Source organism: Rhineura floridana, chromosome 6 (genome assembly GCF_030035675.1).
Source record: "Rhineura floridana isolate rRhiFlo1 chromosome 6, rRhiFlo1.hap2, whole genome shotgun sequence".
NCBI classification, from domain to species: Eukaryota; Metazoa; Chordata; class Lepidosauria; order Squamata; family Rhineuridae; genus Rhineura; species Rhineura floridana.
In genome coordinates, this window is record NC_084485.1 from 124,451,932 (window position 1) to 124,479,577 (window position 27,646).

A 27,646-nucleotide genomic window follows, 5' to 3' on the forward strand; every position below is an offset into this window, starting at 1 on the left:
TGGAAGTACAAGGGGGGGGAAGAATAGAAATCTTTTGCGGGGGCAGATTGAAAAGGAGCGGGTCAATAAGGTGCATAGATGTAGGGGAATTTTGCTACAAAAACTGGAAATACAGAAGAAGAAGAAGAAAGAATGCTGGTATAATGTTTCATTTTTTAAAGAGAGATGTAGGAGGCAAATGCATTACTTACCATGCCATGCAGTGTCCTTGGGAGAACAATGAGCAAGATGTAGATAGGGAGGCTTACAAAATATTGGCGCAAACTAGCTCTCTCAGGCACGTTAGCCAGGGTGAGAACTGTGGAGTGATAGAATGGGCTGTACCACTTCAAACTGGAGGGAGATGTTAAGCAGAAAACGAGCACAGCACCAGCTCAAGTTTTGAAGGGCTGTTGGGCAAAGTGCCACCCATGTGAACCCCCTTCCCTCTTTAGGCCCTTGCCCTCCTCACTGCTCTTGCCCATATCTACTTGCTTGCTAGGGGGAAAGCTGGAGGTGCCCTCTTTTCGGCTGCCGTTACTCTCTTGCTTACCCCCTCTGGGACCTGAAGGTGGTTCAGTAACAGCGAGAAGGTAGCATCTTCCCCCCCTCTACCCCACCCCACATGGATTCACTTGTACACTATTCCTCTTCAGAGGCTCCTTTTAACTGTTTTTAACAGCTGCTGTTCTTTTTATAACATCTCCAGTAAATTGGCTTTTAGTGTACGTGTTGTTATTGTTCGTTTGTTGTTTCAATGAGTGCAAGACATCATGATTATTTTTATAGAAAGGTGGGGTAGAAATGAGATAAACAGGTACCAGTCATGTTTACTTTGACAAGTACCAATCATGTTTTAGCCCTGATGCTGGCCCTAACAAGGAGTGGAGCAAGGCTAAGCCCTTTCGCCATGATGTGTGCTACCTTTTTACATTTTTAGTTTACTTGGAGGGAGTTTTATTATTTTATGGGGAGGGGACAAAAATGACATTCTCTCACTTGTAGCCTGAATTTGCTTTGTTCATTTTACATGCTCAGGAGTTAGCTCCTACATTTCTGCTGCAGAGGTCGATCTGAGCAATCAGGACTGGCCACAAAGCAATGTCAACAAAGCATGAAGTTATCCTGCTCCTTTTGTTGGGAAAGGTCCATAGCTCAGTGGTTAGAGAAACTGCTTTGTATGCAGAAGGTTCCAGATTCAGGCTGGGAATGTCACCTCTCTGAAACCCTGGAGAGCTGCTACCAGTCACCTCAGACAATACTGAGCTAGATAGATCAAAAGTCTGACTCAGTGCAAGGCAGCTTCCTATGTTCTTATGATAACCTAATGTTTTCCTATGGAGCATTATTATGATGGCTCTTGTACATCCACAGGATTCCCTTGGTCACTGCTAAACATATATCTCAAGTAAAATGATCAAGTAGGCAGGAATTTTCATTCCCATAGTACTAGAGATGTTGTCTAGCAACCGAGGATAAAAATTATGCCCCCCTTTTTTTAGTCTATTTATCTTTAGGCATTATGGTAGAAATTGTAGGATGCAAACTCTTGTACATGTGTCAAACATGCTTTTAGTCACTATTTTCTTTTGTGGTTTTTTATTTTATTTTTTGTTTTTTGTTTTTTTGTTTTGGATTGCTAAGAATCCAGGAATCAGGACAACCCTTCATTCTACAGATTATTTCTTTTATGAGGTGTTTTTTTTTTAATCAATGATAGAAGAAGAAAATAACCCATCAGACCCCAGAAATTTTGTTTCTTTTTTGAAGTTGGAGTGTGACCAAAAAAGCTGAAAACTAAGAAAAATTATACTCAAAGGAATCATCTTTAAAAGAAAAGCAAACTGTTTTGACATAAACAGTGTGACGTAGTGGTTAAGGTGTTGGACTACGACCAGGGAGACCAGGGTTCAAGTCCCCACACAGCCATGAAGCTCACTGGGTGACCTTGGGCCAGTCACTGCCTCTCAGCCTCAGAGGAAGGCAATGGTAAACCCTCTCTGAATACCGCTTACCATGAAAACCCTCTTCATAGGGTCACCATAAGTCGGGATCAACTTGAAGGCAGTTCATTTCATTTTTAGGGAAGGGTTGATCTGTGAAAGACTGATGTGGCACTCATCTTGCAGAATGCCTTACAGAATGATGTTGGTCTTGATGATCTTAGAGTTCCTTCCAACCCTGGCATTCTTTTGATTGCCAATTTCTTTCTTGAGACTTTGCTTCTCTCTTCAAGAGCTTAGAGGCAGAAGGAGCGTGTTGCAGCAGTGAGACATCCAGCATTCATTCATTCATTCATTCAATCTATATCCTGCCCTTCCTCATAGGCTACAGTGGTAAACTATTGTTCACCTACTTTTTCTGCCAGCTGTGAAGTGTCTTGTTTGCTATGGAAGGCAGAAAAGAAGTTTGGGTGACAAAGCCAGTGGAGTGGGGAAAGTATGGCAGGTGCATGCTGTCTCAGAGCTCTGTTCAAATTTCAGATATAATGTGAAACAATGGTTTGTTGTTGCATACACAATCTGGCTCGCATGCTCCCTCATTCCCCTTCTCCCCTTTGTGAAAAAGAAGTGGAGATGAGAAGCTTCAAAGTTTGCAGGAAATTGGTTTAACAACTGTGAATTGTGCAAACTACAGTTGGTTCACAGATCAGGAAAAGTGGGTGAAAGGAGAGTAGGCAGGCCAAAGGCTCAGCATTGAACCACTGTCTCCAAGCTTGTAAGCTTCACTATGGCTATTGACAATGAACCTGCTGAGACCTTATATCCCATTGTTTTAATAACTTGACTGGATTCTTTGCAGTGTATTTATTGACATTATGAACACACACAGTGTTAAAATATTTTAAAAATCTGTGAGAGATTCCCATCCTTCCTGATTAAGAATAGTTGTAAGATGTCAGAGACTGTGTCTCAGCTAGGGATGGGAGAGAAATTAGATTCAGTCCACATTTGGCAGACTTGCCAATTTCACATTTTCTGGAACAATATACCATCTGAAATACAGCCAGCCTTCAAAATTCGTACTGTCATCCTTTGAAATGTGCACTTTTCTGAATTTTGCAGTGCAGTTCTCCAGCCAAGTGATGTATATGCTAAAGGTTGCATATAAATGCATCTATTAGTGAAAATAACATACAAAAAAGTATATTAGAGAACATTGCTTTACAAAAATATGTATATTAGGCAAAATTGTATAAAAATGTATATTTTAGGAGAAATTTGCACTAATACATTGATGACATTTCATGAGCATTTTTTTTAATTACAAACTGATGTAGAAATGTGGAGAACAGAACTTAAGACTGGAACAATGAGAACCTGAGAGAAACTGAAATGGACAGATTCGCCTATCCCTAGTTTAAGCCTAAGCTCTTTCATAGCGTTGTTGTGAGGCTAAAATAAGAGCACCCCCATGTTGCACTAACCTGAGCTTCTTGGGGGAAGGTGTGATGGGACAGAGCTGAAATAAAGAAGCAAATGTTTTTGCTGTTGTTTTCTTTCCACAGTCTTTATATGGCATTGCAGTTCCTGCTGTACCACGACTTCCTCTTTTCTGCACGCCTGTTGACTTAGTAGACATCAGCGTAGAAGTGGCTGGACTCAAATTTCCAAACCCTTTTGGACTTGCAAGTGCAACTCCCACTACAAGTTCACCAATGATCCGCAGAGCTTTTGAAGAAGGATGGGGATTTGCCCTGACCAAAACATTTTCTCTGGACAAGGTAATGAAAGCGGGTTCCTCCACCCCACATCTTTAAAATAATTTTGTGACATCCTGAAGGCTTTTCCATAATGAGTTAAACAATATGACAATAAAGGGTTGTTTTTTAAATCAGGGGATCTTAACATTTGGTCCATGGATGGGCTTCAGGGGGGTGCATGAACTGGGTGCAAACAAAAAATCAATTTCCAATGCAATAAAATAAATGTTATTTGTTTATTTATGGGATTCCACAGCTTTCATCAGATTCTCAAAGGGGTCTGTGACTCAAAAAAGGTTAAGAACCTCATGTTTAAAGCCACTCAGGACTTTAGGGCAAGAACCTGCTGTCATATTTGCAGAACCCATGTCTAAAAGATGAGAGGCAGCAGTACTTCTGAACGTGTGCAGTGTGCATTTCCCTCACCATTGAGACTCTACAGCCTACTTTTCTAGGACTAGATGTATGAGTGTTCCCAAATAGGGAGCTATAGCATCCAAATACCACATCAAGGAGAAGACGAGGATGAAACTTTTGAAAAGCAAATCCCAATGTTTCAAGGAGGCATGATGTAGTAGGTACTGTTCATGGGAGACAAGGGAAGGTTAGGGGACTTGGACCTGGTGCTCAATGGGGTAAAACTGCCCCTAAAAGACCAGGTCTGCAGCCTCGGGGTCATTCTTGACTCCCAACTGTCCATGGAAGCTCAGATTTCGGCTGTGACCCGGGCAGCACTGTATCAACTCCATCTGATACAGAGGCTACGCCCCTACCTTCCCAATCATCTGTTCCCATCAGTGGTACATGCCCTGGTCTCCTCTCACCTTGACTACTGTAATGCGCTCTACGTAGGGCTACCCTTGAAAATGGTCTGGAAGCTGCAACTGGTACAAAATGCGGCGGCACACCTGATTAAGGCAGCCGCCGGTAAGATCACGTAACTCCAGTGCTCAAAGAGTTGCATTGGCTACCAGTTGCTTGCCGGGCCCAATTCAAGGTGTTGGTTTTGACCTTTAAATCCCTACACGGTTTTGGCCCAACCTATCTATAGGAGAGCCTCCAGCATCATCAGCTATGCCGCCTAACAAGATCGGCCTCAAAAGACCTTCTCTCTATCCCACCAGTCAAAACAGCTAGACTGGTGGGGACTAGAGAAAGGGCTTTTTCAATTGTGGCCCCCACCCTGTGGAACTCCCTTCCAAATGATCTCTGCCAGGCCCCCTCTACAATGAGTTTCCGCCGGGCCGTGAAGACCTGGCTCTTCAGGCAGGCCTTTGGGGTGTTATTAATAATGTTATTGTATTGATGTGTCATTTTGTGCTATTTTGCTTATTTTGTTCGTCGCCCAGAGTGACTGGTTAGCCAGCCAGATGGGTGACTAAGAAATCCAATAAATAAATAAATAATGGGGGGGGGGCTTCAATTACCCTGATACCTGTTGGGAGAAATTCCTGACTTGTGTTGCTGATAACTTTCTACTACAGAACGTGGAGGAAGGAACTGGAGCATTAGCTATATTTGACTTGATTCTGAGCAGTAGAGATGACTTAGTGGATGAAGTGGCAGTTACAGGAACTCTGGGGGAAAATGACCATGTTATACTTGATTTTCAAGGAATCAAAAGCTGAAAATTGCCATATGAATAACTTGGACTTCAGGAAAGCCAATTTTAATAAACTCAGAACAGTGATAAGAAAGTTCCATGAGAAATGACCCTAATGAGAAAAGGTGTCCAAGATGGGTGGGAGTTTCTAAAAAGTAAAATTCCAAAGGCACAATTGCAAACAATTCCAACAAGGAAAAGAGGTGGAAGACAAAAGAAGTCCATGTGGCTTCACAAAAAGCTTAGAGATGGACCTGAAAACAAAAAGGACACATACAGGAAGTGGAAGGAAGGCCAGGCCACAAAGGAAGAGTACAGACAGGTAGCATGGAATTGTAGGGATGGCATCAGGAAGGCAAAGCTGAGAATGAGCTGTAGTTAGCAAGGGATGCTAAAAGCAACAACAAATCTTTCTTCAAGTACATGCATAATAAAAGACAGAAAAGCCACAGTGATACAACTACTAAATGAAGATGACAAAGGAAAGGCAGAAGAGCTCAATTCCTACTGTGGCTCAGTCTTCTCTCAAAAGAGGGTCTATGACCCCCCCTGGCAGATTTGAACTACAAGTTGAAGGGGCAGTATTGCAACTTGAGATTGATACACAAATGGTCAAGGCATACCTAATTACTTTGAATGGGTCTCTAGGGCCCAATGAACTGCATCCTAGAGTATTGAAGGAACTGGCTGAAGAACTCTCAGAACCATTGTCTGTTATCTTTGTGAAATAGTGGGGGATGGGGAAGAGCTGGATGACTGGAAGAGGCCTGTTGTTGTCTCTGTCATCAAAAAGGGCAAAAAGGAGGAACCTGGGAACTACAGACCAATCAGCCTGACATCAGTCCCTGGGAAAATTCTGGAGCAGATTGTAATCCAGAGAGCTTTGGCTATGGGGCGGTATACAAATACAATAAATAAATAAATAAAATAAATAAAGTGGTTAGTCTGTAAGCACTTTGAAAACAATGCAGTGATTACTGGAAGCCAACATGAATTTGTCAAGAACAAATCCTGCCTGACTAATCTTACCTCATTTTTTTGATTGGGTAACCTCCCTAGTAGACTGTGGAAATGCTGTGGACATAATATATCTTGACTTCAGCAAAGCTTTTGACAAAATGCCCCATGTTATTCTGATTAGCAAGATAGGAGGGTGTTGGTTAGATTTGTTCCAATGATTGTGATATTGATCACCAACACCCTCCTAAAAGCATTTTTGTCTAAAACCACCGTATGTATCCAGACATTCAGTGATTGCCTCTGATGAAGGCTGTATATTGTAGGCTGAAACGCGTTGGGCTTTTTACAAGATCTTTTTAAAAATACACGCTCCTACGTTTTTCTTTTGTCATTCTGGGGCACCCCCCCTTCATTCCGTCTTATTGAATGCCACCCACTCCTTTGTTGCTTAAATCCAGATCACCCATAAACATCAAAACATATCAATTTATATTTATAGATATAGATACACAAATAGCCTAAATAAATAAAATAATAGCCTTCAGAAATCCATCTACATCTCAAAAGCCTGACTCCTTCTGGTGGAAAATGATGTGGATGTTTTGAAGGAGGCCACTGTGTCCTATGCTATGCATACCACTGATGATACATAACATTTGAAGAGCACCTTTGAATATTCAAAGTACCTCATATGCATCACCTTGTTGCGATCCTTATATCAGCTCTGTAAGGTAGGTAAGCCAGTATTATTTTCCCCATATCCCAGATAGGTGCCCTTAGACTTGGGATAATAGTGTTGCTTAAGGCCACCTGGTGAACTCATGGTAGAAACAAGATTTGTACTGGGGAGTGTCTATAGCTTGCTGTTGTTGTTGTTGTGCCTTCAAGTTGACTACGACTTATGGCAACCCTATGAATCAGCGATCTCCAACAGCATATGTTGTGAACCACCCTGTTCAGATCTTGTAAGTTCAGGTATGTGGCTTCCTTTATGGAATCAGTCCATAGCTTAGTGGTAGAGTACAAGATTTCCACTTGGAAGATCCCAGGTTCGATCCACAGCACCTCCAGTGAAAAGGAACAGGTAGCAGGTGATGGGAAATACCTGTACCTGAAACCTCAGACAGCCATTATCAACCAGAGTAGACAATACTGGGATAGATGATCAAATAATCTGACCTGGTATATATTAGCTTCCTATGTTCCTTGGGATTTAAGCCATTGACACTAATGCTGTATATTTCCTTCTGTTAAAAATATCTGCTTCAATTGTTTGTGCTTTGACTAAGTTTTATTTTGACCAGGAGAAGTGGAATTGAAAGGAGTGGAGATGGGCTGTTCTAGAAAGTACAGATAATCTAGAAATTGTATCTTTCTTTGTGTCACACAGGAATTCCCAAGATCAGCCGCAGGAATGTCACTTATATGAGAGGTTCAGGTGTCAAGAACTCTGAGGGGAATTGTTCTACAGTTCTAAATAGCAGTTTAAGTATACTATTCAATATAGATATAGAAGTGAAGTCATCTATATATATTTTTGAATGGACTGGCCTCTGGTGGTCAAATTAAGCAAGTAGGGGATTGCTGGAAACTTTGTTAAAAAATCACATTCCTAACTTGTGTTGAAGCTGTTAAGGTTATTTACAAAAAGTGTTCTGATTTTACTGAGTATTGTGTATATTTTTAAAACTGTTAACCGCTTGGAGTCTGAGGGACCAGCTGGAAGTCAAAAAGTGTAGTTTGTGAAGCATGAATTTAATGTTTTAAAATTGTGATTTATTACAATTTTGTGTTGAGGTGTTTAAATTCCAGAGATTAAATGTCAAATTGGGGGCATAGTTTGATTCATCTATACTTTATTTCTCTCATTATTTCATACATGTGGGATTTGATATGATATTGTATGTCAAGTGAATATGGCAATTTTGGCCTGAGAGAATGAGAAATACAAAATGGTTCATGCAAATCTGTGGAACTCCCTAGAGAATCTTTTCTAGCTTTACTGACACTGTTAGTGCTTCTTTTGAAGCTTCTTTGATGATTCACTGCAATAGGAACTGTCCATCTTAGCACAATATCTTGGGTCAACCCTGCATCTCATACTGGTAAAAGATAGTTGATAACCCGGCTTAATTAACCCACAGAAAACATTCAACTAGGGTCCGAGGAATGGATATTGATCTGTTGCAGAAGGTGGTGTCTGTGGGTAAACCCCAAGCCTATTGAGTCCAAAGAGACTAAGGCCTTGTACACAAGATCACCAAATAATGATAGGATAAGTCAAGCATGGAAAGTGAAAGACCAGCCTGGGTCAGGCACAAGTAATTAGTCTGAGTCCAAAACATCCAAGAATAGCATCAAAAGGCAACCAGGACTAGCAACAAAGGAGATTCAATCTAGGCAAGGTAAATCAAGAAATTCAGTGTCAAAGATCTGTGCTGTTCCATCAACTAGGGCTGATACAACCTGGCCTCCCAGGCCATAGCCAATCCCAGCTACTGGTCTTTAAGAGTGTTCTGAGAGCCCTTACTCTGAGAGCCCTTACTCTCACTTATAAGGAATCCTTTACTCCTGAGTTGCATAGTGACTTTGGGCTCTCAGGCATGAACTTCGTCGTGGGTCTGTGGGCCAGGTTCGGATCTTTAGGTTTCAGAACTCTCAAGGACTGAGGGTTACTCGATCTCTCCCTCTGATTCCACTGGGATCTCATTCCCTTGCACTTGGACTAGAACCCACCCCTAGAGCCCCTACAGAACATCCTTTGGAGGCAGCCCTGGGGAGGTTTTCCCCAGACTCTTAGGGTCTTGAGGCCTGACGAGTGGGATCCTGCCTGCTCCCCCAGAGTTTCAGTCAATGGGAGGGCTGGTTCATCCTCTGAGGAATCAGTGTCCAGTTCCTGGTAAGGATAAGCCGAAGCAGGAGCCTTGTACTGTGGGTGTAACTTGGTAGTAATCCTAAGTCACTAGGCCAAAGAATACAAACTTTACATTCAATTACTAGCAGAGCCTACAAGTATCAGGAACTCTTGAAACTGTATGCAGCTGCCCCATGTGGTGAATCACTGAGCTGCAGGTGGCAGCCTCTTAAGTGAAGAACATTTTAAGGTACATTTCTCCATAGTAATAATAATAATAATAATAATAATAATAATAATAATGTTTTACACACCTTTCACCAGCAGGTCCCAGGACGGGTTACAACTGTTTAAAATTCAGTATTAAAAGTAGTTAAAACATGTTGATTCATGTTTGTATGTAATTTTGCATAATATTCACATTTTTGCAAGCAATTCCCCTTCACGTAGTACCTTTTTAATGTTGTTTGCACTATTGTACGAAATTTTGTGTACATGTTTTCGAAGGAGAGCAGTATTGCAAAATTCAGAGAAGTATGAATTTCAAATGACAGCTGAGTTTTGGTTCTCATATTGCTTCATGTAGGTTGAGCAACACAAATTAAGCAGGTTGGCATTAAAATGCAACTCAATTTAAATTTCTCTCCCATTCCCACTTCGTATTGTTTCTTGTGAACAGCAGTAACTTCCACAGCACAGTTCCGTTCCCACTTTCTGATGTTGCTTGTCTGTCCCAGTCCGGTAACCTCAAAACAATGATGATCCAATGATTGAGTTGAAGGAAGAGGAGAGAACCAAATCAAAATGCCTTTTCCTTCAGTTTCCTTCACCTGCAAACAACAGGCTTACTTATTCTCTTTTTAAAAATGTTCAGTCAGGTCAGAGTCTCTGTCTACAGAGATCAGCGCTGCATATGTGTCTTTCCAAGGATAGAATTACCCAGGAGGTTGTGTTATAATTGTTGTCTAGCCAAAATTAATTCTGGATCACTGAAGCAGCCACTTCTTTAATTAAGGTGCTATAATAGCAGCCTGTGCTACCATGTCTCCTGCTTTACAGCACATTTGCAAAGCTGTTGACCTACTGACCATACTTGTGAACCATCACTTGTCCCATGCCCAACTCTGGCTTTCTTCAGTCTCACCACCATAGTCTTTGTGGCTTTCACTGACACCACTTTGCCTCACGTCATGCAGGCTCATCCCCCATACTCACAGAAGGCTATGTATGCGTTTTCCTGTTGCCTCTCCCTCAAGACTCCTGGTTATTAATTCGCTGTGGAATTTATGTTAACGGGACTTAGAAGGTGTGTTTGTCAGACTTGTGTAACAGATGGATAAAATAGTTCTTTGTGAAGAAATTATGGTTGTGAAATATATGCTGGTTAATGTCCTTTGGTTACTCTTTAGTTTGTACTGTGCACCCCCAATCTACTATTTGTATTGGGGAGAAAAGCTTTCCCTGTGCACTTTTCCCATATGTAATATGTAGGCCTTTCCCTTCACATCTGCTTTGCCTGTTATAATGAGGGGCATTTACATCCCAGCATGCTATAGAGTCACAATAACAGAACTCAGGGGACTGACTCAACTCTCATTAACTCTCAGGGACACAACGCTTGGGTCAGGGGGAGTTTTAAATCATGGTTTTCCTGGTTTGTTTTCACCCATGGAAATGGCTACAGTTCACTGTTATAGGGAAGATATAGCACTCAGTCTGGGAATAACAGTGCCTTGAGGGCAAATCCAAGTACTACCCTGAAAGCGAATGGTTTGGTTGCATTGTGTACTGCAGGAGTCTTGCATAGGGATAAGGAAGAAATTCAGTCTTGTTCACATTTTAATGTGAACCTACCTCATTTGCATTTCCCACAACAATGTGCAAACTAAAATGCAGCTATCTTCCAAAATTTGCACTTTTCCAAATTTTGTGATGCAGTCTTCCAACCAAAAATGTGTACAAAAATGTAGATATTAGGGGAAGGTATGCACAAAAATGTAGATATTAGGGGGAAATGATATACAAAATTGCATTATATTGGGGCAAGCTCTTGCAAAAATTTGTACATTAGCCAAATTGCATACGAAAATGAGTATGTTAGGGAGTGGCACTAAAATGCTGATGAATTTTCATGAGGACTTTTAAAAAATATTGCAAGCTGATGCTGAAATGTGAGGAACTGAATTTAAGACTGAAATTGACAGGTCTGTCCTTTGCTAGTCTGGAGTATGCTATCCCTCTCACACCACTCCCATCATGATGACTGGCAGATCTAATAAGATGCTGTGACAAAGAGGTCCTTGATGTTAAAGTGATGTTGTCATATACAGTTCGGAAGGGGGTGCAGCAGTGTATATGCTTTCTTAAGTGCTCTGTCTGACCTATGCACACATGCATGCACGCATACACACAACACACCTACATCTTTTTTCCTTAGAATTAATAGCCCATATTCTTATGTCTGAAATAAAATGTTTGTCATGCAAATTTAGCGCTGTAAATTAGAGGAAGAAAAGACTGAGAGATTAGATAAAGTAGACCTTGGTTGTACCAATTTAATACAGTTTGTTCTGTGTAACTACTTCATTTAGCTCCGTGTCTGAGGAATTGCCTGGGAAAAAAAAGCAAAATTCCTTTAGTCAGTATCTAATTGGAATTGTAATATGGATACATCACAGATTGTGGTAATATTCCAGCACAGACTGCACCACCAATTGAAATGGAATTTCTCTTAAATTAACATCTGTGAATGTCAGCTTTCTGGACGTGTGTCTGTTTTTGATGTGTGCAATTTTTAAAAAATAATGTCATGAGAGAGATCCAGTGTTAGCTTATTTTCTAAAATTGGGTGATTGTTGAAATTCACATGCAGTGTTCAATCTGAGACAAATTTCATGAATTTCCAAAAACTCAGAGAAGTATTTTCTTCTTTCTTTTTGCATTTTATTTTCCTCCGACCTCACTCCTCTACCACCACCACCACCAGCAGCACCTCCACATACATATCCCATCATGTATGTATGTCTGCCAATTTAGGATTATATTTCATATGGCTGATGGTGGGCTCTGGCCCACGAAAGCTTATGCCATACTGAATGTGTTAGTTTTTAAGGTGCTGCAAGACTCTTTGTTGCTATTTACTAATAAATATTAACTGCCAGCATTTACTGACATATTCCTAAAAAGTTCGATGGTAGAGCATATACTTTGCATGCCGAAGGTCCCAGGTTCAGTCCTTGGCCTCTGTAGTTAAAAGAATCTCCAGGAAGATAGCGGGAAAATACCTCCACTTAAGACCTTGGAAAGCTGCTGATAGTTTGGTTAGATAATGCTGGGCTCAATTATCAAACAGTTGTCTTAATTCACTGTATGGTATCTGTTGTCCTGCCTGTATTTGATTTCTGCCCTGCATTTTCTTCCAGAAGGATCCCCAAGGGGGCTTGCATAAAACAATTACATCAAGACTGTTTCAACCCACTTTAAGTTGCCCAGAGTATTTCCCTGAGGATAGCATAATCACCCTTCTCAACTACTAGTTATTATGAGATTACTATGGCTTCTATTTTACTCCCTGGCCTGCTCACAGTTGGGCGACAATTGGCATGTTTTCCTTACACCCTTGCCTGGCTATGCTTTGCTTATTCCCTTCCCATGAGGACTGCAGATCTCTCCACTGTCTGCCAAGGGCACAGTTAAAGTGGATGTTCTGTTGTCAGCTTGTGCACTCTTCGACTTCCTCCCCCACCCCCAGGATTATTATTTTTTTACCATCTAAGGGCAGAGAGGGAGGAGCCTGGTGCAGCCACTGTGTCTCAGGAGAGCTGCAGAGTGATGGCCATTGGATATTTCATGTAAATTGTCTTAAAATACAGAACCTTTTGCTTTTAATACAGCAAAGTTGCTCTATGAAGTTTTGTTGGAGTGTGAAAGATTGCTAATTTACAATACATTTGTGATGATAAACAGCAGTTTACCCCAGTTGCTTTTGATAAATATACATCAGCTTTATCTTTTCAAGTAAAAAAATAAAATATATTTAGACATTTATTTTGGTTTGTGAGAATTTACATAAGCACGTTAACATAGGGTTGCCATATTCCAGTTCCACAAATCCAGGCAGGCTAATTTGCATATTATGCAAATTATTTGCATAGTATTTGCAAGTTATGCAAATTATTTGCATATTAATATTTGCATTGTCCAGTTGTTTTGTTTTTGTGCCTAGGAATTGCCACCAAAAACTGGGGAAAGATGTGAGAAATCTTTTTTTTTAAAAGCAACATTTTCAGCCTTAAATGCCTAGACTCTAGTTTCCAACATGTAGAATATTTATTGATTGATTAAGAGGATTTATATCCTGCCCTTCTGCTGTTAAAAACAGAGCTCAGCACAGCTTACAAATATAATAAAAACAATAAAAATACACAATCAATATAAAAACATAATAAAAACACAAAATAGCAACAAGCATAAAGTAAGTCAGGGCAGCAGTATGGTTAACTTTTGCTGGTCATTGACCAAAATAAACTTATTTACATTTTTTAGTATGGTTAACCATTACATATATGATATATTTCAGAGATGTGGTGGGTGGAGAAAAACAAGAAGCCAAAATGTTAGGAAAAGGAGTCTTTCACACCACATGCTCAGTTCTAAATACTGTTGCAGCAAGTTTTACAAGTTCCTCCAGTATTCCACTGGTGCAGGCACTCAGACATTCAAAGTATCTGTATGTTTCTTAGGTTTTATAAAAGCAGAGCTTTGCTTAACTCAAAATTTCTTCTCCCTTTGATCTACAGTTTCCACCTCCATACTCAAAATGAAACTGGGCCTGGAAGTGTGCAACAACCCCACACATACCTTGCTAATTAGATTACCAATGCCAGGATGTCTGTCTTATCGACTACTCTCCTGCCCCCCCCCCCAGCATCATGAAAGACCCAGTCCTGGGCTCAGAAACAAAATAAATATCTGGTCCTCTTCAAAGTACTCATAAGCCTCTTGTTTTAATTAAAATAATAATTATAAATTCTTGCTCTTATCACTAATGGGAGTTAATTATCTTGCATATGCTGCTGTTGCTTCTATGGCTGTAACGGAGTGAGGTTAAAGATAAGTGAAATGCAAATAGGAAAAAAACAACACAAAAGGCAGTAACACTTTCCTAAATGTAATACCATACCAACCACAACAAGATTCCTGTGAGTAAGGCAGAAAACTCAGCATCCCACAACCAGTCAGGATTCATAACCAAAAACCCAAACTAAACAAATCCTAGCAGCCAGTCAGCCAAGGTCACAGAAATCCCCATGCAGCACAACCTGACCTGGGGACTGCAGTTAGTGCAGAATGCTGCAGCACAATTGCTGACATGAGTGAGATCCTATCAGCACATAATACCTCTGCTCTGAAATCTGCATTGGTTGCTGATTTGCTACCAGTCCAAGTTCAAGCTGTGCTTTCCATGTTATGGGTGCCACATAGTACTTGTTCTGCTCTTGTAAGAAATCAGTCCTTTTGGGTGGCAGCACCTATGCTTAACTCCTTGCCTATTGACATTAGGCAGACGCCTCTTTTCAGCACCTGCTAACAGTTTTCTTGAGACAAGCCTCTCCAGGCATGTGGAAGCTATTGTGTTTTTAAATCTGTTTTAACTCATTGTTGGTTTTATTATTTTGAATATTTTTAAGTATCTGTCCTTAATGCTTTTGCCAATAATTTTATTGTTTTAATTCTTTCTGTAAACCGCTTTGAGATTTTTTACAATAAAGTGGTATATATTTACACAAACTGTAAAGATATTTATAGTGCAATCCTAGGTTTATTTATTCAGAAGCAAGTCCCAGTGTATTCAGTGGGGCTTACTCAAACAGGGACAGAAATACAACCTCATGTAATAAGCAACTTCATTCACACAACCCAAAATTCCAAATCATGCCACTTTACACTGTTTTGCAACTGTTTATACTTTTTTTATGGTTATTGGATTTTAAATGGCTTTATTTCTTGTTGTGAGCTGCCTTGGTTTCCAACCCTACCTCAAAGGGTTGTTGGAAACACTCCACGCACGCACGCATGCACGCACGCACGCACGCTGCAGATGTATAAATACATACAGCCCATATAATAGTTTATTGTCAAACCAGTTGGTCATTGCAGAAAGATCAGTATTAGTTGTTAAAAAATCAGTATTAGTTTCCTACAGAATAAAAACTGTAATACCTAAGTAAGCCCTGCCTACTTGCTTTAAAATAGGACTGGAGGGGGGACAGAAATAGTTAGAACACAAACACAATTCTTTTTTACATTCACTCCAAAGTCCCATTGATTTTGAGCACATTCATAACCATGTCTACTCAAAAGTAAGTCCTATTGAATTCAATGGGATTTACTCTGGGCATATGGGATTAGCATTGCTTTTACACAAGCAAGTATTGGGAAGGTTTTCAAAACATTGCCCAAGATCTGACTCCTGCACACAAGAGGAAAAAAAACTGAAATGTATATACTTACCCAATTTATAAGATTTTCAGATAAATGGGGGGGAAACCACCATTTTCTGGCATTGCAATGAGGTTTTCTAGACACTGCCTCAGGTCAACCAAATACGCCTTATACGGCGCAGGGCCACGATACCTGTTGGAACGCCTCTCCCGATATGTACCGGCCCGTACACTACGTTCCACAACGAAGGCCCTCCTCCAGGCCCCAACTCATAGGGAGGCCCGGAGGGTGGTGACAAGATCTAGGGCCTTCTCGGTGGTGGCCCCCGAATTGTGGAACAGTCTCCCTGTGGAGGTGCGCTTGGCGCCGATGCTGTTTTCTTTTCGGTGCGAAGTGAAAACCTTTCCTTTCACTGAAGCATTTTAATTTAGTTTAACTTAAATTTATACAAATTGTTGTAATTGATTTTTGATTGTTTTTATGTCCTGTGGTATTGTATTATGATTTTACTGTACTTTGTTCACCGCCCAGAGAGCTATTGCTAGTCGGGCGGTTTATAAGCTTAATAAATAAATAAATAAATAATAATAAATGCAACCCTGGCTTCACTGATTGGCTGCAATCCTGAACGGGTGGGGTTAAAGCTACGAAGTGCTATACAGTACTGTTTAAAGAAAGATTTAACAGTCAGGGGGCGGCTGATGTTTTTATGTATATCTCAAGAACCGGACCACCTAGAAACTTTTTTTTTTAATTAAAGCTGAGAATCCGGGCCACCTAAGGGGCTAAACGGGCACTGGGTGGCATGCAAAGAATCCAGGTAAAACCCGGCTAACCGGGCAATATGGCAACCCTACATTAACATACAAACAAACTTGGGTCATTCATATAACAAGGTTTACAATTTGTATTTGCAGAATTTTCAACAAACTTTTCAAATTGTATAGATAAGCATATACTTAGAATATTAACATCTTGGAAAAGTATAATTTTTAATGGTGAATTATGGCCCAGACCTCTGCCATAATTAAAATTAACAGTTTGGTTAACAAAAGAAAGAAAGAAATATTAAGTGACTATAGGAAAGTGATCTTGAAATTACCATTTCAGAGCACAAATGCAATAATATTTACAGCTCTGCAAGGTTATCATCTTGAAGACTTTTAATGCATGACATTAGGGTTGCCATATTCCAGTTCCACAAATCCGGGCAGGTTAATTTGCATATTATGCAAATTATTTGCATATTATGCAAATTATTTGCATATTAATATTTGGATTGTCCAGTTGTTTTGTTTTTGTGCCTAGGAACTACCACCAAAAGCTGGGGAAAGATGTGAGAAAACTTTTTTTTAAAAGCAACATTTTCAGCCTTAAATGCCTAGACTCTAGTTTCCAACACTATGGAGTATTTATTGATTGATTAAGAGAATTTATATCCTGCCCTTTTGCTGTTAAAAACAGAGCTCAGCACAGCTTACAAATATAATAAAAACAATAAAAATACACAATCAATATAAAAACATAATAAAAACACAAAATAGCAACAAACATAAAGTAAGTCAGGGCAGCAGTACAGTTAACCATATACGATATATTTCAAAGATGTGGTGGGTGGAGAAAAACAAGAAGCCAAAATGTTAGGAAAAGGAGTCTTTCACACCACATGCTCAGTTCTAAATACTGTTGCAGCGAGCTTTAAAAGTTCAGTATTCCACTGGTGCAGGCACTCAGACATTCAAAGTGTCTGTATGTTTCTTAGGTTTTATAAAAGCAGAGCTTTGCTTAACTCAAAAATTCTTCTCCCTTTGATCAACCACATCTACACAGGTTCCACCTCCATACTCAAAATGAAACTGGGCCTGGAAGTGTACAACAACCCCACACATACCTTGCTAATTAGATTACCAATGCCAGGATGTCTGTCTTATTGACTACTCTCCTGCTCCCCCCGCCCGGGCATCATGAAAGACCCAGTCCTGGGCTCAGAAACAAAATAAATATCTGGTCCTCTTCAAAGTATTGATAAGCCTCTTGTTTTAATTGAAATAATAATTATAAATTCTTGCTCTTATCACTAATGGGAGTTAATTATCTTGCATATGCTGCTGTTGCTTCTATGGCTGTAACGGAGTGAGGTTAAAGATAAGTGAAATGCAAACAGGAAAAAAAAACACAGAAGGCAGTAACACTTTCCTAAATGTAATACCATACCAACCACAACAAGATTCCTATGAGTAAGGCAAAAAACTAAGCATCTCACAACCAGTCAGGATTCCTAACGAAAAACCAAAAATAGGATAAATGAAGAAATATTTATATAAGCATGACTATCAAATATATTTATTATTTACACAAACTGTAAAGATATTTATAGTGCAATCCTAGGTTTATTTATTCAGAAGCAAGTCACATCACTCGAAAATACTTGGAAGTTGTTTAAAAACACTATATTAGAAGCTCAACTGGAGTGCATATTGCAGATCAGAAAAGGTACCACCAGGGCCAAGAAGATGCCAGCATGGTTAACGAGCAAAGTCAAGGACGCTCTTAGAGGCAAAAAGTCTTCCTTCAGAAAATGGAAGTCTTGTCCGAATGAAGAAAATAAAAAAGAACACAAACTGTGGCAAAAGAAATGCAAGAAGACAATAAAGGATGCTGAAAAAGAATTTTGAGGAGCACATTGCTAAGAACATAAAAACCAAAAAAAAAATTCTATAAATACATTCAAAGCAGGAGGCCATCTAGGGAGGCGATTGGATGCTTGGATGATAAGGGAGTCAAAGGTGTACTAAAGAACGATAAGGAGATTGCAGAGAAGCTAAATGAATTCTTTGCATCTGTCTTCACAGTCAAAGATATAGGGCAGATCCCTGAACCTGAACTAACATTTGCAGGAAGGGATTCTGAGGAACTGAGACAAATAGTGGTAACGAGAGAGGAAGTTCTAGGCTTAATGGACAATATAAAAACTGACAAATCACCGGGCCCGGATGGCATCCACCCGAGAGTTCTCAAAGAACTCAAATGTGAAATTGCTGATCTGCTAACAAAAATATGTAACTTGTCCCTCGGGTCCTCCTCCATGCCTGAGGACTGGAAAGTGGCAAATGTAATGCCAATATTCAAAAAGGGTTCCAGAGGGGATCCCGGAAATTACAGGCCAGTTAGCTTAACTTCTGTCCCCGGAAAACTGGTAGAAAGTATTATTAAAGCTAGATTAACTAAGCACATAGAAGAACAAGCCTTGCTGAAGCAGAGGCAGCATGGCTTCTGCAAGGGAAAGTCCTGTCTCAGTAACCTATTAGAATTCTTTGAGAGTGTCAACAAGCATATAGATAGAGGTGATCCAGTGGACATAGTGTACTTAGACTTTCAAAAAGCGTTTGACAAGGTACCTCACCAAAGACTTCTGAGGAAGCTTAGCAGTCATGGAATAAGAGGAGAGGTCCTTTTGTGGATAAGGAATTGGTTAAGAAGCAGAAAGCAGAGAGTAGGAATAAACGGACAGTTCTCCCAATGGAGGGCTGTAGAAAGTGGAGTCCCTCAAGGATCGGTATTGGGACCTGTACTTTTCAACTTGTTCATTAATGACCTAGAATTAGGAGTGAGCAGTGAAGTGGCGAAGTTTGCTGACGACACTAAATTGTTCAGGGTTGTTAAAACAAAAAGGGATTGCGAAGAGCTCCAAAAAGACCTCTCCAAACTGAGTGAATGGGCGGAAAAATGGCAAATGCAATTCAATATAAACAAGTGTAAAATTATGCATATTGGAGCAAAAAATCTGAATTTCACATATACGCTCATGGGGTCTGAACTGGCGGTGACCGACCAGAAGAGAGACCTCGGGGTTGTAGTGGACAGCACGATGAAAATGTCAACCCAGTGTGCGGCAGCTGTGAAAAAGGCAAATTCCATGCTAGCAATAATTAGGAAAGGTATTGAAAATAAAACAGCCGATATCATAATGCCGTTGTATAAATCTATGGTGCGGCCGCATTTGGAATACTGTGTACAGTTCTGGTCGCCTCATCTCAAAAAGGATATTCTAGAGTTGGAAAAGGTTCAGAAGAGGGCAACCAGAATGATCAAGGGGATGGAGCGACTCCCTTACGAGGAAAGGTTGCAGCATTTGGGGCTTTTTAGTTTAGAGAAAAGGCGGGTCAGAGGAGACATGATAGAAGTGTATAAAATTATGCATGGCATTGAGAAAGTGGATAGAGAAAAGTTCTTCTCCCTCTCTCATAATACTAGAACTCGTGGACATTCAAAGAAGCTGAATGTTGGAAGATTCAGGACAGACAAAAGGAAGTACTTCTTTACTCAGCGCATAGTTAAACTATGGAATTTGCTCCCACAAGATGCAGTAATGGCCACCAGCTTGGATGGCTTTAAAAGAAGATTAGACAAATTCATGGAGGACAGGGCTATCAATGGCTACTAGCCATGATGGCTGTGCTCTGCCACCCTAGTCAGAGGCAGCATGCTTCTGAAAACCAGTTGCCGGAAGCCTCAGGAGGGGAGAGTGTTCTTGCACTCGGGTCCTGCTTGTGGGCTTCCCCCAGGCACCTGGTTGGCCACTGTGAGAACAGGATGCTGGACTAGATGGGCGACTGGCCTGATCCAGCAGGCTCTTCTTATGTTCTTATGTTCTTAAGTCCCAGTGTATTCAGTGGGGCTTACTCAAACAGGGACAGAAATGCAACCTCAAGTGATAAGCAACTTCATTCACACAACCCAAAATTCCGAATCATGCCACTTTACGCTGTTTTGCAACTGTTTATACTTGTTCTTATGGTTATTGGATTTTAAATGGCTTTATTTCTTGTTGTGAGCTGCCTTGGTTTCCAACCCTACCTCACAGGGGTGTTGGAAAGACTCCATACACACACACGCACACACTGCAGATGTATAAATACATACAGCCCATATAATAGTTTATTGTCAAACCAGTTGGTCATTGCAGAAAAATCAGTATTAGTTGTTAAAAAATCAGTATTACTTTCCTACAGAATAAAAACTGTAATGCCTAAGTAAGCCGTGCCTACTTGCTTTAAAATAGGACTGGAGAAGGGGGCAGAAAGAGTTAGAACACAAACACAATTCTTTTTTACATTCACTCCAAAGTCCCATTGATTTTGAGCACATTCATAACCATGTCTACTCAAAAGTAAGTCCTATTGAATTCAATGGGAGTTACTCTGGGCATATGGGATTACTATTGCTCTTACAAAAAGCAAGCATTGGGAAGGTTTTCAAAACACTGCCCAAGATCTGACCCCTGCACACAAGAGGAAAAAAAACTGAAATGTATATACTTACCCAATTTATGAGATTTTCAGATAAACGGGGTGAAACCACCATTTTGTTTTCTAGACACTGCCTAAAGTCAATGAAACTGAAACACAATCCCTGATTGGCTGCAATCCTGAACGGGCGGGGTTAAAGCTAGGAAGTGCTATACAGTACTGTTTAAAGAAAGATTTAACAGTCGGGGGGGCAGCTGACGTTTTTATGCATATCTCAAGAACCGGACCACCTAGAAACTTTTTTTTAAAAAATTAAATCTGAGAATCCAGGCCACCTAAGGGGCTAGCCGGGCGCCAGGTAGCATGCATAGAATCCGGGTAAAACCCGGCTAACCGGGCAATAAGGCAACCCTACATGAGATGTCTTAGCAGTTTGAGCTTCCCTGATATTTAACAGCAGCTAGGTGTAACCGGATGTGTATGTTAAAGAGTTTTAAAGGATGGAAATGTGTAGCTATTCATGCAGCATTTCTGCACATGTGGTGGGGATGCCAGACTGCTTGCTCAATTGGAGGCAAATATTAGGTATAATTCTGTAAATTGTACAGTATAAGTTGGATTTAAATAATTTCAATTATATCATTCAACATAATAGAAAAATGTAAACCTAACTTTTTAAAGATCTCTTAAAATTGATTTATTGATTTCTGGTAAAAGTGTTAGAGCTCAATTTTTTGGAGGGGTGGAGAGGGAACTCTGCCTCCTTTAGTCTGAGATTGTTTATTAAAATGTCTTGATATGGCCTAAACAGACAAAATAACTGATGCAATTCATAGGCGAACCAGATCTCAACAGATAATCAATGTAGCTGATAAATGGTTTTATTTTATTTCTTATTGGAATCTATATTGCTGACATATAAGACTTTACTGAAATTTATATTTCAATTTTTTCACTTCTCTTTGTATCAGTTTGGATATAATAAAATATATAAAAATTACTAAAAATAGTTGTGGGATGAGGGAAGAGAGCTTTTTCAGATTTAAAACATTCTAGCTTTAGACTCATGGCTGCTTCACTGTGTACAGAATGGTTGACATAGAGGAGCAAGAATAAACACAGCAGGGATGGCTGAAATATTTGCTTTGATTTTAGCAGTTTCCTTGGTTGTTAAAAATGTAATTCTGATTAATCAGAGACATCTGTCTTTGCTGGTGACATGCATTGATTTGTGATGCTGTCGCTTTCAATAACTTAGAAGCTGTTGCCATTATTAAGGTTTACCAGCAGAAGTAAACATGTGGAGCCACTTCAGTTGAAATCTCCAGTATTTTTTTTAAAAAAAAACACAGTGGCTGATAATGCAAACAATAGTTTAGTGTTACAAGAGCAAGTCATGTTTCACATCCACACCATACATTTAAAGCACATTTATACCACTTTAACAGTCATGGCTTCCCAAAAAGAATTATGGGAACTGTAGTTTACCCATCACAGGTCTACATTTCCCAAGACCCTTAACAAACTACAGTTCCCAGGATTCTTTTGAGGAAGCCATGTGCTTTAAACATACGGTGTGGATGTGACCTTGGTCTTTCATGCTCTCACCCCTCCTCCAGTGTGCCAATAAGGAGCAGTTTGGATGTTTTCACTCACTTACTTGCTGTGTTGTCTGAACCCACATAAACTGTTTTATGTTACTTATGACGAGTAGAAACAAGTCACCATCAAACTATAGTTTGTGAAGCTGCCTTATAATCAAGAGTCAAATTACACATTCAATTTGATATGTAGCCTTTGGCCACTTATGTGCTTTTTTTCTCAGAAGTAAGATCAAGGGTAATCTGGATTGGGATTCCACCATAAGGGAAGGCTTAATCCTCCCACTTACTCCCCATGTGCAGCAGTTAGAAATTGCAAAAATCCTGACATTGGCAGAAATTGATTTTAAGAAACCACTATGGGTAACAGCTGAGTATGTGGGAGTTTTCCTGAATACTGTGTTTCCAATCCAGGCCTTTTATGGTTATTTATGAGTAAAATATAAGCACAAATGTAGTTACAGGCTATGTATTAAACCTAATGCATAGCTGGACCCTAATATCAGCCACAGTTTATAGCTCATACAACATGGTAAACTGTGGTCACTTTAAAATGGAGTTGAAGCCTTTGGATATCTTCCTGGCAGTGCCAGAGGAGAAGAGGGGAGGAGAGAGTGTGCATGCCTGGGTCTTGTTGATGGTGTAGAATATTTGCAAAACTGGATTTGATATTGAATTCTGGGATAATCTGCAAGTTTGTCTCATTGTCAAACAGGCTCCCACTCTTTGCGTGTGTTTGCAGCTGTTAGTGACACCGTAATTTTTTTAAAAAATCTGCAGTGAGAATTAATTATTCACGTAATTATTTTTTGTAATCTGTTGCTGTATACAGTACGTTATATAAATACATGGCAGCATAAGGAATAACAGAAAATTATGTGATTGTTCAGAAAAAATAACAAAAAAGGGACAACTGGGAACTGTGATAACTAGCAGAACACAATTTATAGCGAATAGGAACTGGCAGCCCATTTGATGAATCGAAAAACAGAACAGAATTAGATAGTGAACCCCATCCCTAGCTGAAGCTTATTTTTGTAAAGCTAAACGATGGTTTAGTGTTATATCTGAACACCACCTCTGGTTGCTGCAATATTTACCAACTGTTTCAAAAAGAGGGTTATTAATCAAGTCTTAAGAAAAATGCAACACTTTGAAAAAAATCTTCAAGGCATTAGTGAGTGAATGAGTGAGTGAGTGAGCGTGTGTGTGTGTGTGTTTGTGTGTGTTTGATGCACAGCAACAGGGATGATGGCATAGTGTAACCAGTGACGTTACTTGCCAATTAGAGACATTGCCTCTATGAAGTTACTAATTGTGCTGAAAAATGGCATTCCTTCACAATATTAGATACTCTGATTCATGCTACAACCAGTGGTGTTTCCATAGGGACGGATATGGGAGGCACATGCCTCTCTTCATAATTATAAGTGCCAGCACTGAAGCACAATGACTTGCATTGTCCTATGTAATGTCAGTATTTTTGTTGAATTGAACTCACAGCATAAAAAGCGTATTTTCTTTCTGATACCACTGCACAGTAATATACTATTTATGATTTCTGGTTGCAGGCCTGCCTGTTCCCCTCTCTCTCCAAAAACAACTAGACATGATATTAAAATGCAGAACTCTTGGTGCATTTAACATAACAAAGTTTGTTCTATGTTTTGTTGGAATATGAAATATTAATATTTTACAGTTCAGTTGTGATGAAGTGCAATTTGCCTAGCTTGCATGTGATAAAGTAAGTATATGCTTATCAAGGGAGTTGCATGAGAATTAGAGCCTTTGCTTGAACATCTGCTTGAAATTTTATTATCCTGTCCTACTGACAGTGTTTCCCCCTGTTGTTTTTCTAGACTGACAGCTGAATATTGCACTATTTTTTTATAGCAGTAAATATATTTAGGTGATCTTTGTTTCCTTTTTTAAAAAACAGAAAAAATCTAGAACCTGTTTTTTATTTTCAGACACACACACACACACACACACACACAACATTTATAGATTCCAGATTGAAGTGTATGGTATGCTGTAGCCAAGACAGACCATTGACTTGCAGTGAAATGCCAGTTGATATCTCAGTAAACAGAAATATTTGATGCTTTATTGTGTAGAGCATAAGAAAGGTACGCAAGCTTTCTTTGGAGAGACAAATGATCAGATTGTTAATGTCAAATGAAAAAAGAAGAAGATGACTGTTTGCCTTTCCACTAAACAACATCAAAGACTATTTTTATTAACACCAAACCTGGGCGAAGGGGGAACACAAAACATTTTGCAAGATTTCTCAGCACCCTGACCTTCGTCTGGTGACTTGAATTATTTATTATTTTACAGATAAATGCTCCACTATTCCCCTCAATATGAGAGGTGGATTTAAAATGACAGAATTGCAATAAGGGATAAGATATGATGTGTTTTATTTTTAAAGTTTAAGAAAACAGCACTTAAAAAAAAAAAGGATTAGTTCTGTGGTTTTTTTGTGAATTCATATTGTGTATCAAGGAGTCTCAAACCTTTTATTCTTGAATACTTACATCCACTAAATTTGGACTATGCCAGGGAGAAGGGTTTGAGGGTTGCAGGCTTCTGCAGTTACGGCTTTTGAAAGAGGAATTCATAATATGAAGCTGAGCTATATTTACTGTGTATTTGCAATTGCTACTTAAGTATTTCCAAATGATTTTCAAATGCTCTCATAAACAGTTGCTGATGCTTATTATTACATTTTTGTCTTGTACTTCTTCCAAGGAACTCAGGGTTGACATACTTATCTCTCCCACCCCACCCCACTTCATTTTATTCTCACAACAACTCAAGCTAACTAGCCTGGGGGGGGGAGACACATGGTCTTCATGGGGGAGACAAAGTCTTCTCTTCCTTGTCGACTACTATGTATATGCAGAGAACCAAACTGACTCAAGTGTTAAGGCTACACTGTGTTCTAATCTGCAGATGGGTAAGCATGTCCCATTTGAATTACCCATTATTTAAAAAAATTCCTGCAAGGAGACTAACACACTAGGAAACAGGCTGAAAACTTTCCACATGCCTGACTGTAGTCAGACAGAGCTGCGTATCACCCAGGTGTATGCTGGTCCATTAGAGTGAATTTATTTATTTATTTATTAAATGTATATACTGCCCGACTAGCAATAGCTCTCTGGGTGGTGACCTCAGGCAGCCCCCAACTGCCTACCTTCTTACCAGAGCTTGGAAAAGTTACTTTTTAAAACTACAACTCCCATCAGCCCAATCCAGTGGCAATGCTGGCTGGGGTTGATGGGAGTTGTAGTTCAACAAAGTAACTTTTCCAAGCTCTGCTTCTTACTTACAAGTCCAGGGGGTGGCACTGGCTCTCAGTTTCCTCAGACCCCCCCCCATGACATCCTTTTCATTGCGCTTCATGATGATATGTGGTCATGAAGATACCAGGGCAGTGACACACAGTCCTTTTTTCAATTACTGTTTGTACCTGAAAATGTTTTGGGGTGGTCACACTACTTTATTTCCAGTCAGTACATATCCTGTAACATCCTGCTAAGGCCCCCTAACTTTTTATAGTACACATGTTCTGGTTTATGTTTGTCCTGCTTTTGTTGCACTATAGCCCCTCTGGACATCAGTAACGTGGTAGCGCTGGGGAAGCATTGCAGAATAATGCACCGCTAAGGCATCATCAAAAGCATGTTGCAGAATGCACCCACAATTAAACACCAGTCTAGAGGGGGGCTCACTCTCAATGTTGCCCTTATAGAATTCTGCAAGAAGAAGGATGGGGACCACACTTGAATTAGTTGGTTCCACCTCTCATTGGCACTGGCTGTCCCTTCCGCCCTACCAGTCCTAATGGGCACCAGACATCACTGGTATCACCCTGTTTAAGCCTGAACAGTACACTTGAATCTCATTTTCTCCCCTCTACCCTCTCGAGTTCTTTCCAGCTTTGCTTCTCTTAACTTGCTTGCCAAGGACCTAATATGTTGCAATGGGCTTTATACTGACCTTTCTCCAGATGTTATTTTTGATGGATGGCATCAGCGCTTGGCATCCTCAAGCAGCTGCCTGGTGAGGGGAGGGCTCCCTTTTCCACTGTCACAAGGTAAGCCCACCACAACGCATGAGGGCCATCAATGTAGAAGGGGGTTCACCCGATAGCTTCCAACAAACTGGAGGCATCCCTGAAGTCTTTCAAAGCTCACCTTATTGTCATTGCTAATAAGAGTGGTCTGGCCCTCTCAATGATGAAATGAAATGTACTGCATCACAGACAACGTGGGTATTTTTAGATTATTGTACATCCGAAGTTCCTTTCCTTATTTGTTTCCAAGTTATATTATAAATTATCCAAGGAATAATTGGCAAGGACCATGCAAACAGAACTCTTGAAGAGATGAAATGTGAAGAGTAGAATGACATTGGTTCTTTCAATATTTGCAAACAATTTTATTTTCCTTGGTGAGTGAAACTCTTGAGTCTTTATGACACCTTATTTTTTTAATTTGGTAGGGGCAGGGCAGAGGAGACAGATAACATTTTGTAGCTTTTAAAAAATATCTTATTCTTGTTAGGATTAATATTCCTTTGTGCTGGTCAGCAGGCAAATCCTGCTTTAAGTGAAATTAAGGTCCCATTCTTATACACAGTTTCTGTCCCTGCCCAGTCTCTGTGGTGTGCCACTGAGACATGTCTGACAGTGCCTGGTAGTGTCAGATTTTCCTCAAGAAGAAGTTGTGCGTTTAGTGTGGTAACACCAGGTTTATGGCACTCTCTGCCTAATGAAATCAAGCTGGCATCATCTTTAATGAGTTTAATGAAGTGCCAACTTCAGACTTGGTTATTTCAGCAAACCTTCTGATTTCTTTCTTTTTAAAAAAATATAAACTCCCTGTCAGGTAACCCATTTTGCTTCTATTTTATTTGTTGTGTTGTTTTGGTTTTAACTGGAAACTTGAACACTACATTAATATATTTTACAGGAGTTTGCAGTATAGCAATGCATTGATTATGAAGATGATTGCAGTGGGACTTAACTTTACATTGTTAAAGCTGATGCTGACCCTTCAAGTGCATTGAGAACTGAGACCCCTTTGGTCTGTCTTTCTCCATGCAAGTTGGAAAGAGCTGACCTGTTTCAGAAACCATAAAACAAGATTTGAAGTGTTGCCAAAGGACTATGGCTGTTTAGTTTTCATTTGCGTCCCTTCCTTTCCCCCCCTTAAGCATTTTTTACAATTAGATGCTTGTAGA

The 27,646-nt window shown here is 39.9% G+C and overlaps 1 protein-coding gene across 7 annotated transcripts in view; it reads left to right on the top strand.

Annotated features, from left to right (window-relative positions):
- Positions 1-27,646, top strand: part of DPYD (dihydropyrimidine dehydrogenase) — an 829,935-nt gene that overhangs the window by 423,392 nt on the left and 378,897 nt on the right. For 6 of the 7 annotated variants that reach the window (XM_061633709.1, XM_061633711.1, XM_061633708.1 and 3 more), the window contains one exon: positions 3,488-3,703. In XM_061633709.1, the coding sequence (XP_061489693.1) occupies positions 3,488-3,703 (216 nt within the window). Of the gene's footprint in view, positions 1-3,487; positions 3,704-7,635; positions 8,120-27,646 lie in introns of those variants that run through there. The other variant, XM_061633714.1, reaches the window with a different exon arrangement.